The sequence below is a fragment of the Nyctereutes procyonoides genome, unplaced genomic scaffold (genome assembly GCF_905146905.1).
Source record: "Nyctereutes procyonoides isolate TBG_1078 unplaced genomic scaffold, NYPRO_anot_genome, whole genome shotgun sequence".
Classification (NCBI taxonomy): Eukaryota; Metazoa; Chordata; class Mammalia; order Carnivora; family Canidae; genus Nyctereutes; species Nyctereutes procyonoides.
In genome coordinates, this window is record NW_026575024.1 from 23,051,630 (window position 1) to 23,064,571 (window position 12,942).

Below are 12,942 nucleotides of genomic sequence, written 5' to 3' on the forward strand. Positions count from 1 at the left end.
CTCTTGATTTCAGCTCAAATCAGTCTCAAGTTCCTGGGATCAAGCCCCACATCAGGTTCTGTGCTCAGCATGGAGTCTGCTTAAGACTCTCTCTCCCTCTCCCTCTGCCCTCCATGCCCCCACCTTGTGCACAGTCTCTCAAATAAATAGTCTTTTTTAAAAAATAGATCTTTAGTGTTAGAATAAACTATTAAAATCAATGTTAATAAAAATAAATCCAAAATCTACAGAAAATAGGCCTAAATTAACAGAACACATATAAAAAGCCCTGAATAAACATTTTTGGAAGGCTTTTTTGTCAATATCCATCAATATTTTAAGTGAGCATGACCAGTATGCACTGGATTGATTACTTGATTCAATAATTCTAAGAATTTACCCAATATTTCCTTGTATAGGGATGCAAAGATAAACATACCATGAAAATCGCCCCAGCAAGGTAATAGTGAAAAATTGGAAATTACTCAAAATATCTATAAAAGGTCATTGTTTTAACTAATTGTGGTATATACATACAGTAGGATAAAACTCAGCCATTAAGATATAAATACAGATCTAAAAAAAGAAAGAAAAAGAAACACAAATCTATACTTATGCTTCCAGCCAAATGGACTAACAGGGACTAGACTTACTCTCCCACCTAAAACTACTAAAAAAAACCTGGGATAAATGTATGAGAAAATGGCTTTCAAGACATTGGGCATAAGGTCATGAAGAAATCATCCCTGCAAGATAGAAACAAATGAGGTAAGCCCTACTATTGCCCAAGCTTACTGCCTGGAGGTTTTCCAAGCCATGTTGCAGGGAGAGGGAACCCAGGGGGAGCTCAGAAATTTTCCTGAATTGATGAGACAGAAATGAGAGTTTGGGGAGGACAAGGCAATGAGAATTCATAGAGCACAGTACCTGAGAGCAGAGAGCTGCGCAAAGAAAGAACTCTGAAGATCAAGGCATAATAAATGGAAACGTATTCTATATTCATGGATTGGAAGACTCAGTATCATTAAGATATCAATACCACTCAAAGTGAGCTATGGATTCAATGCAGTCCCTATCAAAATCTCAGTGACTTTTTGCAGAAATGGAAAAATCCATCCTAAAATTTTTATGAAATCTCAAGGGACCCCAGATAACCAAAACAATCTTGAAAAAGAACAAATGAAAGGACTTATACTTCCTGATTTCAAAACTTACTACAAAACTACAGTAATCAAAGTAATGTATGTAGTATTGGCATAAAGATAGACATATAGACCAAAATAATAAAGAGCCCAGAGATAAACCCTCAGATATATGGTCAAATTATTTTGGCCAAGGGTGCTAAAAATTCAATGGGCAAGAACAGTCTTTTCAACAAATGGTGCTGGGAAAACTGAATATCCATATGCACAAGAATGAAGTTAGATCCTTCCATCCCACCACATATAAAAATTAACTCAAGGGATCCCTGGGTGGCTCAGCAGTTTACTGCCTGCCTTTGGCCCAGGGCGCGATCCTGGAGACCCGGGATCGAATCCCACATCGGGCTCCCGGTGCATGGAGCCTGCTTCTCCCTCTGCCTGTGTCTCTGCCTCTCTCTCTCTCTCTCTCTTTCTGTGTGTGACTATCATAAATAAATAAATAAAATAAAATAAAATAAAAATAAAAATAAAAATTAACTCAAAATAGATCAAAGATCTAAATGTAAGGCCTAAAACTATTAAACCCTTAGAAGAAAACACAGTGCAAAAGCATCACAACATTGGATTTGGCAGTGATTTCCTGTACATATATCAAAGGCACAGGCAACAAAAGAAAAAATGGACAAATTGGACTTCATGAAAATATAAAAAGTTCATCCATCAAAAGACAATATCAACAGAGTAAATAGGCATCCCGCAGAATGAGATAAAATATTTGCAAATCATATATCTGGTAAGAGATTACCATCCAAAATATATAGAAAATTCCTAAAACTTAAAAAAACAAAAATAGATAACCAATTTTTAAAAGGCACAAAAGCTTGCATAGACATTTCTCCAAAGCAGATATGTGAATGGCCAATAAGCTCACAAAAAGATGCTCAACATCACCAATTATTGGAGAAATACAAATCAAAACTACAATAAGATACCACCTCATATCCATTAGGATGAATATCATTTTTAAAAACTGAATAAACAGAACATAACAAGCACTGGTGAGGATGTGGAAAGACTGGAACTCTTGTGCATTGTTGGTGGGAATGTGAAATGTTACAGACACTATGGAAAATAGCATGGCAATTCCCTAAAAATATTAAAAATAAAATTACAAATGACCCAGCAATTCCTCTTCTGAGTATATGTTAAAAAGAAAACAGGGTCACAAAGAGATAACTATACACCCATGCTCATAGCAACATTATTCACTATAGCTAAAACATTTAAGTTCTCAAGTGTCCATCGATGGATGAATGGATAAGCAAAAAGTGATATATACATACAGTGGAATATTATTCAGGCTTAGAAAGGAAGGAAATTCTGACATAGGCTACACAATATGATGATCCTTGAGGGCAGCATGCAGAGCGAAATAAGCCAATCACACAAAGACAAATACTATATACTTCCACTTAATTGAGGAAATAGTGTTGATGGCTGTCCAATATATTTAATATGAATGAATATATTTAATTACCACTGAACTGTATGTTTAAAAATAGTTGAGATAGGAAATTTTATGCTATGTGTATTTTGCCACAATGAAGAAAAAACTTGGGTAAAAACTTTTATGGGATGCAGCTTTCCTCTGGTGGATTGGCAGTGGAAAAGAAAGAAAAAGAACTGACATGAGAGGGCAGCCCAGGTGGCTCAGCGGTTTAGCGCTGCCTTCAGCCCAGGGCGTGATCCTGGGGACCCGGGATGGAGTCCCACATCAGGCTCCCTGCATGGAGCCTGCTTCTCTCTCTGTGTCTCTCACGAATAAATAAATAAAATCTTAAAAAAAAAAAACTGACATGAGAAGTGACATTTCCTGTGCACCTGTGTATAGACCCTGTTCATACACAAGCTGATTCAGCCTCCCTTGTAACCTGTATGATAAAGACGACAGATTTCTACTATATACTAATACATCCAGGTAGCATTCTAAGAGCTTTATATATTTATTTGCTTAATTTCATTAATAAGTCTAAGAGGTAGGGACTATCCCAGGGAACTGCTGGCACAGGGACACAGTATCACACAGCTAGGAAGAGAAGGACCCTGGATTCAAACACAAGCAGTTAGGCTCCTGGGCCGGTGGGCCTAACCACAACACTACTGTGACGGATATGAAGAAACCAGGCCCAGAGGCTTGGGTACTCACCAGAGTCATCCAGCTAATCAGGGAGATTCAAATCCAGCTCTGTCAAGTTCCAGGCTCCTTCCACCCCTCTCCCCAGGAGCACCTGACACAAAGGGAAAGCCTAAAAAGGAGGAGCTGGGGGGGGGGGGGGCAGGAGCCTCACCTGGTGGGGCAATGTGGGCCACGTCGCCACAGCTGGGAGTAGAGGGGATCAAACCAGACATCCTGCCGGGCCTTTCTAGCTCTAGAGGTCTAAGATTCTAGGGGCAGGGAACTGGGAGCAGCAGGGCCCGGGCGCCCCCTGCTGTGCGCAGCTGCCAGTTACCATTGAGGTGGGTCTTCAGAGATCCGCCATCTATGAGCTCCAGGTGCTGCCAAATCCACTTGTAGTAGAAAGGTGAGGTCCCAAGGTCTATCAGACGCAAGACTTCACAGCTGCCCTGGGAACATCAAGGGACATAAACAAAAGGGCTAGCCCCTGAGGCTCCAGGCAGGCCAGACTTTGAAGATGAGCTCTATTGCATCTTACCCCAGTTTACTTGGCTAAACGCAAGTGCTTTTCAGGTTCCTTTAAAAAAATTTTTTTAATGAAAATGTTACCTATTTCTCCTAAGTTCAAATAGTTAAATAGGCATGAGAACGGAAACAAATGTTGGCACTGGGGGGAAAAATCACCATAGAGAATGTTCTTGGGACACCAGGTGAAACTGACTATGGACTATAGATCATATGGTACATCAATGTTAAATTCCCTGATTTGGATAATTATTCTGCAGTTAATTTCTGGCTTTAGAAAATAATCACTGAAGTATTCAGGGGTAAGTGAGTATAATGAATAATATTTAACTCTCAATTCAGGCAGGGAATCATAAATATGTATATATTTACATGCAAATGTGGCAAAATGTCAACAGTTGGTGAATCTGGATCCAGGTTACTTAGGGGTTCTTTGTACTGTTCTCACAACTTTTCTATAAATTTAAAACACTTCCAAAATTAAAAGTTTAAAAGACATTCAAATCAAACAGAAGAACATAAACTTAAAACTATTTTATCCTAACACCCAGAAATAACAAGTAGTATAGCATTTTGGTGACAACTAGTTCAAACTTTTCTCTGAAGATGTATATACATATACAATTTTTCATAAGTGAGTAATTTCATATAAAACAGATTCTTATGACTTAAAAAAAAAAAACCTTAATAAATAGGGCAGCCCGGGTGGCTCAGCAGTTTAGCGCCTGCCTTCAGCCCAGAGTGTGATCCTGGAGATCTAGGATCGAGTCCCACATTGGGCTCCCTGCATGGAGCCTGCTTCTCCCTCTGCCTGTGTCTCTGCCCCCCTCTCTCTCTGTGTCTCCCATGAATAAATAAATAAAATATTAAAAAGAAAACTCAATAAATACATCAAGGACATAATTTCACACCAAGTAACATGGTTCTACATTATTGTTTTTAATGATTGCATATTATTCTATGTATGCCATAACTGACATATAATTTAAAATAAGATATAGTTTATCAAAAGAAGTCCAACATAAAGAACACACATTGTATGATTCTATTTATATTAATTGAAAGAACAGGCAAAAGTAATCTTCTGATAGAGTCAGAAGAGTGGTTATCTTTGGTGGGGGGGATTCTGCCTGGGGAAGGGTACAAGGGAGCCTTCCGGGGTGCTAGAAATTATCTCTATCTTGGTTTGAGTAATGCTTATACAGGTGTATACATAAGTCACAATTCACTAAGCTGTAAAGTTTAGATATGAGTTCTTTATTGCATGCATGTTATACTTCAAGAAAATATTTTTGAGGATTAATATACAGTTGTTTCTAATTTGTCAGTATTATATATAATTCTGATTTTGCTCAGGACAACAAAACCCCTTTTATAAAACTCACTATCTTAAACTCTCCTGCAGTGGGGGGATGGCAGTGATGCAGTTCTGGCTAATGACCTGTAAGTGGAAGACTGATGAATAAAACTCCCAGGAAACTTACGGTTGTCCTTCCCCTCTACCTCCGACTGAATCTCAGATGTGACAGCCAGAGGTAGAATAGTCATGTTGTGACCACTAGGATGAAAGTTATAAGTTGTGGATGATGAGGGGAGAAGCTAGAAGGGGACTGGGGTCTTGAGGACTTCCTCAAACAACTTTCTAGCCTTGGATTGCTTAATTCTAGACTCCTGCAAAACAAAATTACTATTCACTAAGCCATTGCAGTTGTGTTTCTAAGACAGCAACTTTAACTGATAATCTTGTACACACATCTTAATGCCCAGAATGGTCATTAAGGCAGTTCACAAATACTAAAGTTCTCCTCCCAAACACAAGGTAGGATTGTATTTTTTTCCTTTGAATCAGACATGGCCTTCTTACTTGCTTCGGCCACTTTCCTTAGCAAAGTGACTTCTGATAATCTGAATGGGAACTTTAAAAGCCAGTGCTTGATTCTTAACATTACCCCTCCCTTGTCCTATTGACTATGGAAGCATCAGTGAAGATAGTTTCCAGTGGCCTGGGTCTCCAAGTGACTATGAAAAGCAGGGCCTCCTGCTGATCTGCTGTGATCAAGTAGTGGGACGAAGGAATGTGTCTTTGTTAGTTAATTCACTGAGGTTTGAGGATTGCTTATAATTGCAGTACAATCTAGTTTATCCTAATTTAATACTCATGTTTGATTACCCCCTTGGGATTGTTTCCTACAGGTTCATGTGTTTTAAAGTTCAATACGCATTGCCGAACTGCCTTTCAGAAATGTTAGTTTATACTCCTCCAGCAGTGCATAACTGTTATATCTTTGTGTTACATTGACAACTGAGTTTTCAATCCTGAGTTTTCACAATCCTTTCAATCTTTCCTGATCTGATAGGAAAGAAAGGTATGCCATTTTTCTGATTTATTCCATATCTTTATAAAATCTTACCTTTTTTTAAGTAGGAACTGTAAGAGACACATTATAGTTAAAGTTCAAGACAAATTACCATTGAAGAGAAAGGAGAAGGGATCAAACATTTAATAAACCCTCATTATGTACCAGGTGTTGGGCTTGGAGGTTTAGTCAACATTCATACAACATTTATCAACAGGAAACTGCTGGTGCCAGAAAAACACAGGTGAACACTCCTCTCAGAAAGTCTCTTGTGGGTCTTTAATCCCATCTGTATCTGTGTAGGAAACAATTTCACCATGTGCCCCCAAGTGATAAATTGTCCAAAATGAGCTGATTGGGAGCACTAACTATGTTTTCTGTGGCACCAGAAAATTACCTTCCCTAACATTCCGGGTTTGGCAGGACACCCAGGCCTCTCACTGCTGATATCGCCCTCTCGAGGCCATGTCCACAAACTACAGGAGCTGGGACGACCCAGCCTCCTTAGATGAATACTCCCAACAGCTGGCCTGGTGGGAAATAAAAAAAAAAATGGGAGAAAACAGCAGTCCCTTTAAATGGGGGCAGGTGCTCTTCAACTCCAGCCAGAGGGGGCTGCATCGCAGTACAGCCTGGTATTGCCTGATCTTCTGAATATTCAAAAGAAACCAGAAATCCGAAATTTTATCCACAATCTTCATAATGATTAAATCAGCTTTGAATAAAACACTGTAAAGGACAAGTCAAACTCACTTACTAGCCAGGATGTCCCATACACACCTGCTGTCACTTTGTGACATCTGTATCATTTTTCTCAGAATGAACTTCAAGAGTGCCTGCATTAGAATCACGGGCTATGCTTATTCAAATGCAGATTGCCAGAGTTAATGAATGAAACTCCCTGGGGTAAGGCAGAAATTTGCCTTTTTAAGAAGCTCCTTAGGGGCACCTGGGTGGCGCAGTCTGTTAAGCATCTGCCTTCTGCTCAAATCATGATCCCAGGGTCCTGGGATTGAGCTCCACATTGGGCTCTCTGTTCAGTGGAGAGCCTGCTTCTCCCTCTCCCTCCTGCTCATGCTCTCTCTCACTCTCTCTCTTAAATAAATAAAATATTAAAAAAAAAGAAGCTCCCTAAAGTGTTCTTTATGCTTAGTCAAATCTGAAAAACTCTTCCCTTAAATCTGAGTTCTCCAATTTTAGTGACATCAGAATCACCTGGAAGGGTTGTCAAAACAGAGCTTTGGATTGAATGGCTCCTGGGTAGGCTTGAGAATCTGCATTTTTAGTGAGTTCCCAGGTGATAGCTGATTAATTCCACTGATCCAGGGACAACAACTCAGAACCATTGAATTTGAGGATGAATGTGAACTAGTAAGTCTGTGCAAGACTCACTCACTCTTATCCTTAAAGACCTTATGAGGTAAGACAAAGAAATGGAGGCTAAAACAGAACTTTCTGCTGGTCAAGATGTAATAATCATGCTGAAAAGCAGGTCTTGAACTTTTATCCCTTACCACTCGTGCCCCCTATCTTTCCTGGCTATATATTATCAAAAGACCTCAGAGTTAAATTTGTGAACACATGGCAATCTTGGCTTTGGAGGTGATCACCCCCAAATTTTAGGAAAGAGGAAGCAGATGCCAGGGAGGAAAAGGAATTACAAAGAATTCAGATTGGCCTTCAGGGCTCCCTGCTACCATTCCCTCTTCTAGGATCTCCCCACTCTCCTCACATGACCATCAGAATCCTCCAAACTTATTAAACTATTTCCTGTGGCTGGCAAGGGCCTCATCCCCACCATCCTCTGGGTCAGATCCTGTGCATCCAGTCCCTTAGCGTGTAGAGGCTGGAAACCAAATGCTCCCAAACATCTCCCAAACCCCCTTGCAGCCAAGGAGGTGATTTGGGTCCCCATGCGGGGATGCACTTGGGCACGTTTGGTTTTGGACTGGAGAACCTCCGTCATGTTCGTGGAGGCAGGGGCTATAGATGTGGATTCCTGAACTTGGCAAGAGCAGCAGCCCCTGTGACTGTCCAGTCTGGACTCTGACTTGGAGTCATTTGGGGTCATCTTCAGTCTAAGGTCTGTTCCTTCAGGCCTCCCCATCACCAGTAAGTCTGTTAGCCCTTCACCATCCTGCAATAACTCCCTTTTGCGCTCATTTAGCCAGTCTCAACTCTCTTCTCTGGGACTGAACCCAGAATAAATAATAACGCAAACACTCCCCTGGTGATAAGTTTAATAATTGGCTCTCTGGGAAAATGTATGCATGTCTATAAATCTTATGCTTGTAAAGGGTGTGCTGCACACAATTTATAAATAATAATAAAACATACTACACTCTTACTGAAAGTTCCATATAGCCAAGCGATACTCACTGAACGTTGTTGCAAACTCTGGCTGAGTTCTTGTAACAACCATGACAAATCTATAGCCACAATTCAACCGTGATTTGACGAATGAAATTGCATCTAATCCATTCTTTTCCCAATAAATTTAATATTATCAAGTCTGGTTTGTGATATACTGGCAAACTCCTTCTCACTCTTGTATAAATTACATTCATTAACTAAGACCGCCTCTAGCTTTAGCACTACGTATATTGGAACTTCGCTTATCATTGATAAACTCCCATGATGAATCTATGATAAATAATGTTTATTTTTTTAAAAAGATTTTATTTATTTGAGAGAGAGTGAAAAAGAGCATAAGCAGGGGGGAGAGACAGAGGCAGACTCCCCATCAAGCAGGGAGCCCGATGCAGAACTCTATCCCAGGACCTTGGGACCATGACCTAAGCCAAAGACACTTCAGGCTTTGAAGTGAAGTGTCTGAACCACCCAGGAGCCATGAATAGTGTTTAAATAAGGAAAAACATTTCCATAATTTTCTTCTATTTACAATGTAATGGCTACAGACCCAGCCCACTCTTAAATGTAATCTGCATCATAAACATTTTCTCTATAGCTTTAAGACAAATCAGCAAAACCATAAATCAAAACCTGACTCAGGGTGTCTGCTGATTTCCATTGTATATATACTCCTGCTGGGGCCAATTTTCAGGTACCAACATGAAGTCACAGAATGTGGAGGTGGGAAGATACATGTATGATTGTGCAGTATTCCCACCAGATAGATAAAACAGAAATAAATAAACTCTGGAGCACAGAGAGTAGTAAAATGCAATAACGTCATTAGGAAATGATGAATTTTCAGTATCTATTACTCTTGTTTTCCATAAACTGTACTTAATTGTATATTTATATAATTTAATTTCTGATAATTATTGTGTTTGCCATCTTGCAAAACTCCTGAAAACTTAATCAGGTCTCACAGGCCGATGAGAGCCAGCTCTAGCACACAATCAATCTTGCCCCTCCTTTTGTCTAATGGTCCAAAACTTCAAGGCTCAACTCTTCCCTCACCTTGTCCAGATAGCCTTCTTTAAGACCCCAGCCTTGGGATCCCTGGGTGGCGCAGTGGTTTGGCGCCTGCCTTTGGCCCAGGGCGCGATCCTGGAGACCCGGGATCGAATCCCACATCGGGCTTCCGGTGCATGGAGCCTGCTTCTCCCTCTGCCTGTGTCTCTGCCTCTCTCTCTCTCTGTGACTATCATAAATAAATAAAAATTAAAAAAAAGACCCCCAGCCTTTAGAGAGAGGCCTCTCTCCTAAATCCTTGTAACTCAAAGAATTTGCATTAATCACTTGGTAGTTGGCCTGGATAACTTTGTCTTTGCTCAGTATCTAGTGGAAGGGAGGTATAAGGAAAGAGAAAGAGTCTTTTCCATCTTCATATCCCTCCAGAGCATGAACCAACCTTGGCAAAAAAATCAACAAATGTTTGGTGGCTTAATGTGAGCAATAGCTATATGGGAAATACTGAAAGTTTGAGGGCATAGTTCTGGCTCTGCCATTTAGTAAATGGGTGGCCTTTGTTAAGTGTCTTAACTTCAACTTCTTCATTATAAATGTGGAATAATAATAACTTCCTGATAGGGATCCCTGGGTGGCGCAGCGGTTTGGCGCCTGCCTTTGGCCCAGGGCGCGATCCTGGAGACCCGGGATCGAGTCCCACGTCGGGCTCCTGGTGCATGGAGCCTGCTTCTCCCTCTGCCTGTGTCTCTGCCTCCCTCTCTGTGTGTGTGACTATCATAAATAAATAAAAATAAAAAAAAATAACTTCCTGATAGAGCTATGGTGGAGATTTATGGTGAAATGGTACTACTTACACAGGTAGTCATCAAAGCACCGCTTAAAATAGCAAAAGACTGGGACAACCAGTCAGTCCATCAATCGGGAACTGGCTAGGGATGCCTGCATGACTTAGGGGTTGAGCATCTGCCTTCAGCTCAGAACGTGATCCTTGGGTCCTGGGATCGAGTTCCACATCAGGCTCCCTGCAGGGAACCTGCTTCTCCCTCTGCCTTTGTCTCTGCCTCTCTCTGTCTCTCATGAATAAATAAATAATCTTTAAATTAAAAAGAAACAGGGAACTGGATAGGTAAATTCAAGTGCAATCATATAGTTAAACACTGCACAAATGGTAATATATATACGTTTTTTCTGGACTGATGTGGAGCAATCTGCAGAAATACTCTTGAAACAGCCAACTGCAGAACAGCCTACATCATATGACACCATTTATGAAAACAAGGAAAGAACATACACATGCAGGGGTGCCTGGGTGGCTCAGTTGGTCCTGGGATCAAGCCCTGCATTGGGCTCCTTACTCAGCACAGAGCCTACTTCTCCCTCTCCCTCTGCCTGCCACTCCCCTGCTTGTGCACTCTCTCTGTCAAATAAAATCTTTTAAAAAAAAGAACATACACATGCATTTACCTTTATATTCAGGGAAGAGACTGTGGTACAGACACAGAGGAACATGGTGACAGTGACGATCCCCAGTGAGGAATACTGGGCAGCAGGGGAAAGAGGTGAGAGGGAGACATTACTCTTTTGAACTTTTTGAATTTCGAACCACGTGCATGTATTATCTGTTCCAAAACAAACCAAAAAAAAAAAATGAACAATGCTAGTAGAACCCCTGGTACAGAAGCAAAGGGTCTCAAAAACAGGTCAGTTCTCAAGATGATTGTGAAAAGTACATAGTAGTTGAGGAGAGTCAACAAGTGACAGAAAGGTCGACTCAGATCGCAAAGCTTTTGTTATCAACCAACAAAGAAGTTGGCACAGGACAGAAATCAATGCACAAAAGACAAAATGTAGATAGTAAACAAACACGATGAGTCTCACCAGGAATCAGGAAAAATGTAAATTAAATCCTCAATGAGATAGCAATTGCCATCTATGAAATTAGGAAAGTTTTGAGAGGACGGGGAAGCCTGGCAGAGGTGTGTGACACCTGTAAAGATGCACACTGCTAGATAAAGTGGATTCTTTTGGACAGCAACTTGTTTCAAGGTCCATGAGCATGATGATACCAAGCAACTCCACTTCTGAAAATCTATTTTGAGGTGATGAGGCTATGGGTGATTTCTTCTCTCTTTCCAGAACTATGTTTTATAATGTGGGTTGTACCATATCTGTAATTTAAAGATTATAATTTGTATTTACTTTTAAAGATTTTATTTATTTATTCATGAGAGACACAGAGAGAGGCAGAGACATAGGCAGAGGGAGAGGGACTCAATCCCAGGACCCCAGGATCATGACCTGAGCCAAAGGCAGACACTCACCCACTGAGCCACCCAGGCATCCCAAAGATTATGATTTTTAAAATGGTGATCTGGCATCATGAGGATTCAAGGGCCAAATGCATAATTTAAATATGTAACTGTATGTAAATAAGCATGTATTGCTCCTTGAGGAGGGGGTACCTCCGAGGCCCTCTTTCTACTATAACATGGTATCTCAAAGTTCACAGCAATCCTCTGAGGGAGGGAGGCCAAACTGTGTGGTATGCCTTTTACAGCTAGAACACGGACGCTCAGAAAAGGAGGTGCTGCAGAACAGGGCTCAGCCCTTGCCTGTGTGGCCACAGGACATTAGACTAGCTGCGCCTTCCCAGCTTCCATCCCTCCCTCCCAGGCCTCTCACCTTGCTGACAAACATGATAGACGATGATTCTACAAAGTCTTTTGAGATCAGCCGCCCATATGAGAATTTTTCCACCTTCCCCAGGTTTACGAGGTTCCAGAGCTTCTCATCAGACCACGACTCAAACAGATCCATTTTCCTGAGGGGAATATCCTGTTAGAATTCATTGCCCTCGGGGATCTCTGGGTGGCTCAGCGGTTTAGCGCCGCCTTCAGCCGGGGTGGGATCCTGTAGACCCGGGATCGAGTCCCACATCGGGCTCCCTGCATGGGGCCTGCTTCTCCCTCTGCCTGTGTCTCTGCCTCTCTCTCTCTATGTCTATCATAAATAAATGTAAAAATATTTTTTAAAAAAAGAATTCATCGCCCTCCATCACAGAAGGTGCCCAGCTTTCAGCAATTTCCAGAAAGGAAACATGTCATCCAGCCTCCTGCAGCCTGTTAACTTCAAATACTCAGGCCTGTGCCTGATGAATGGGGACATCTGGACTAATCACTTCTTGCCTTTCTTCCCTGTGACTGAAGGCCTACCCTGCAGTGCCCACCACTCAGGGGCTCGCCTTCCCTCACATGCAGCCCGCCCCACAGGCTGCTGACAACCAGCTCATATTTTCTTAGTTCCAACAGATAACGAGCCCAGAACTCAGGTGACTCAGGGGATGGAGTTCCATGCAGGGCACCAAGGAGGAACAGGGTGGGTGCCA

General features: G+C 41.4%; 1 protein-coding gene across 2 annotated transcripts in view; it reads right to left on the minus strand.

Moving 5' to 3' along the window:
- The window catches only part of CNBD2 (cyclic nucleotide binding domain containing 2), a 46,707-nt gene that overhangs the window by 17,994 nt on the left and 15,771 nt on the right, over positions 1-12,942 (minus strand). For both annotated transcript variants that reach the window (XM_055307911.1, XM_055307901.1), the window contains exons 7-8: positions 12,240-12,378; positions 3,632-3,746 (exon numbers count right to left, since the gene is read on the minus strand). In XM_055307911.1, coding sequence (XP_055163886.1) covers positions 3,632-3,746; positions 12,240-12,378 — 254 coding nt within the window. The remainder of the gene's footprint in view (positions 1-3,631; positions 3,747-12,239; positions 12,379-12,942) is intronic.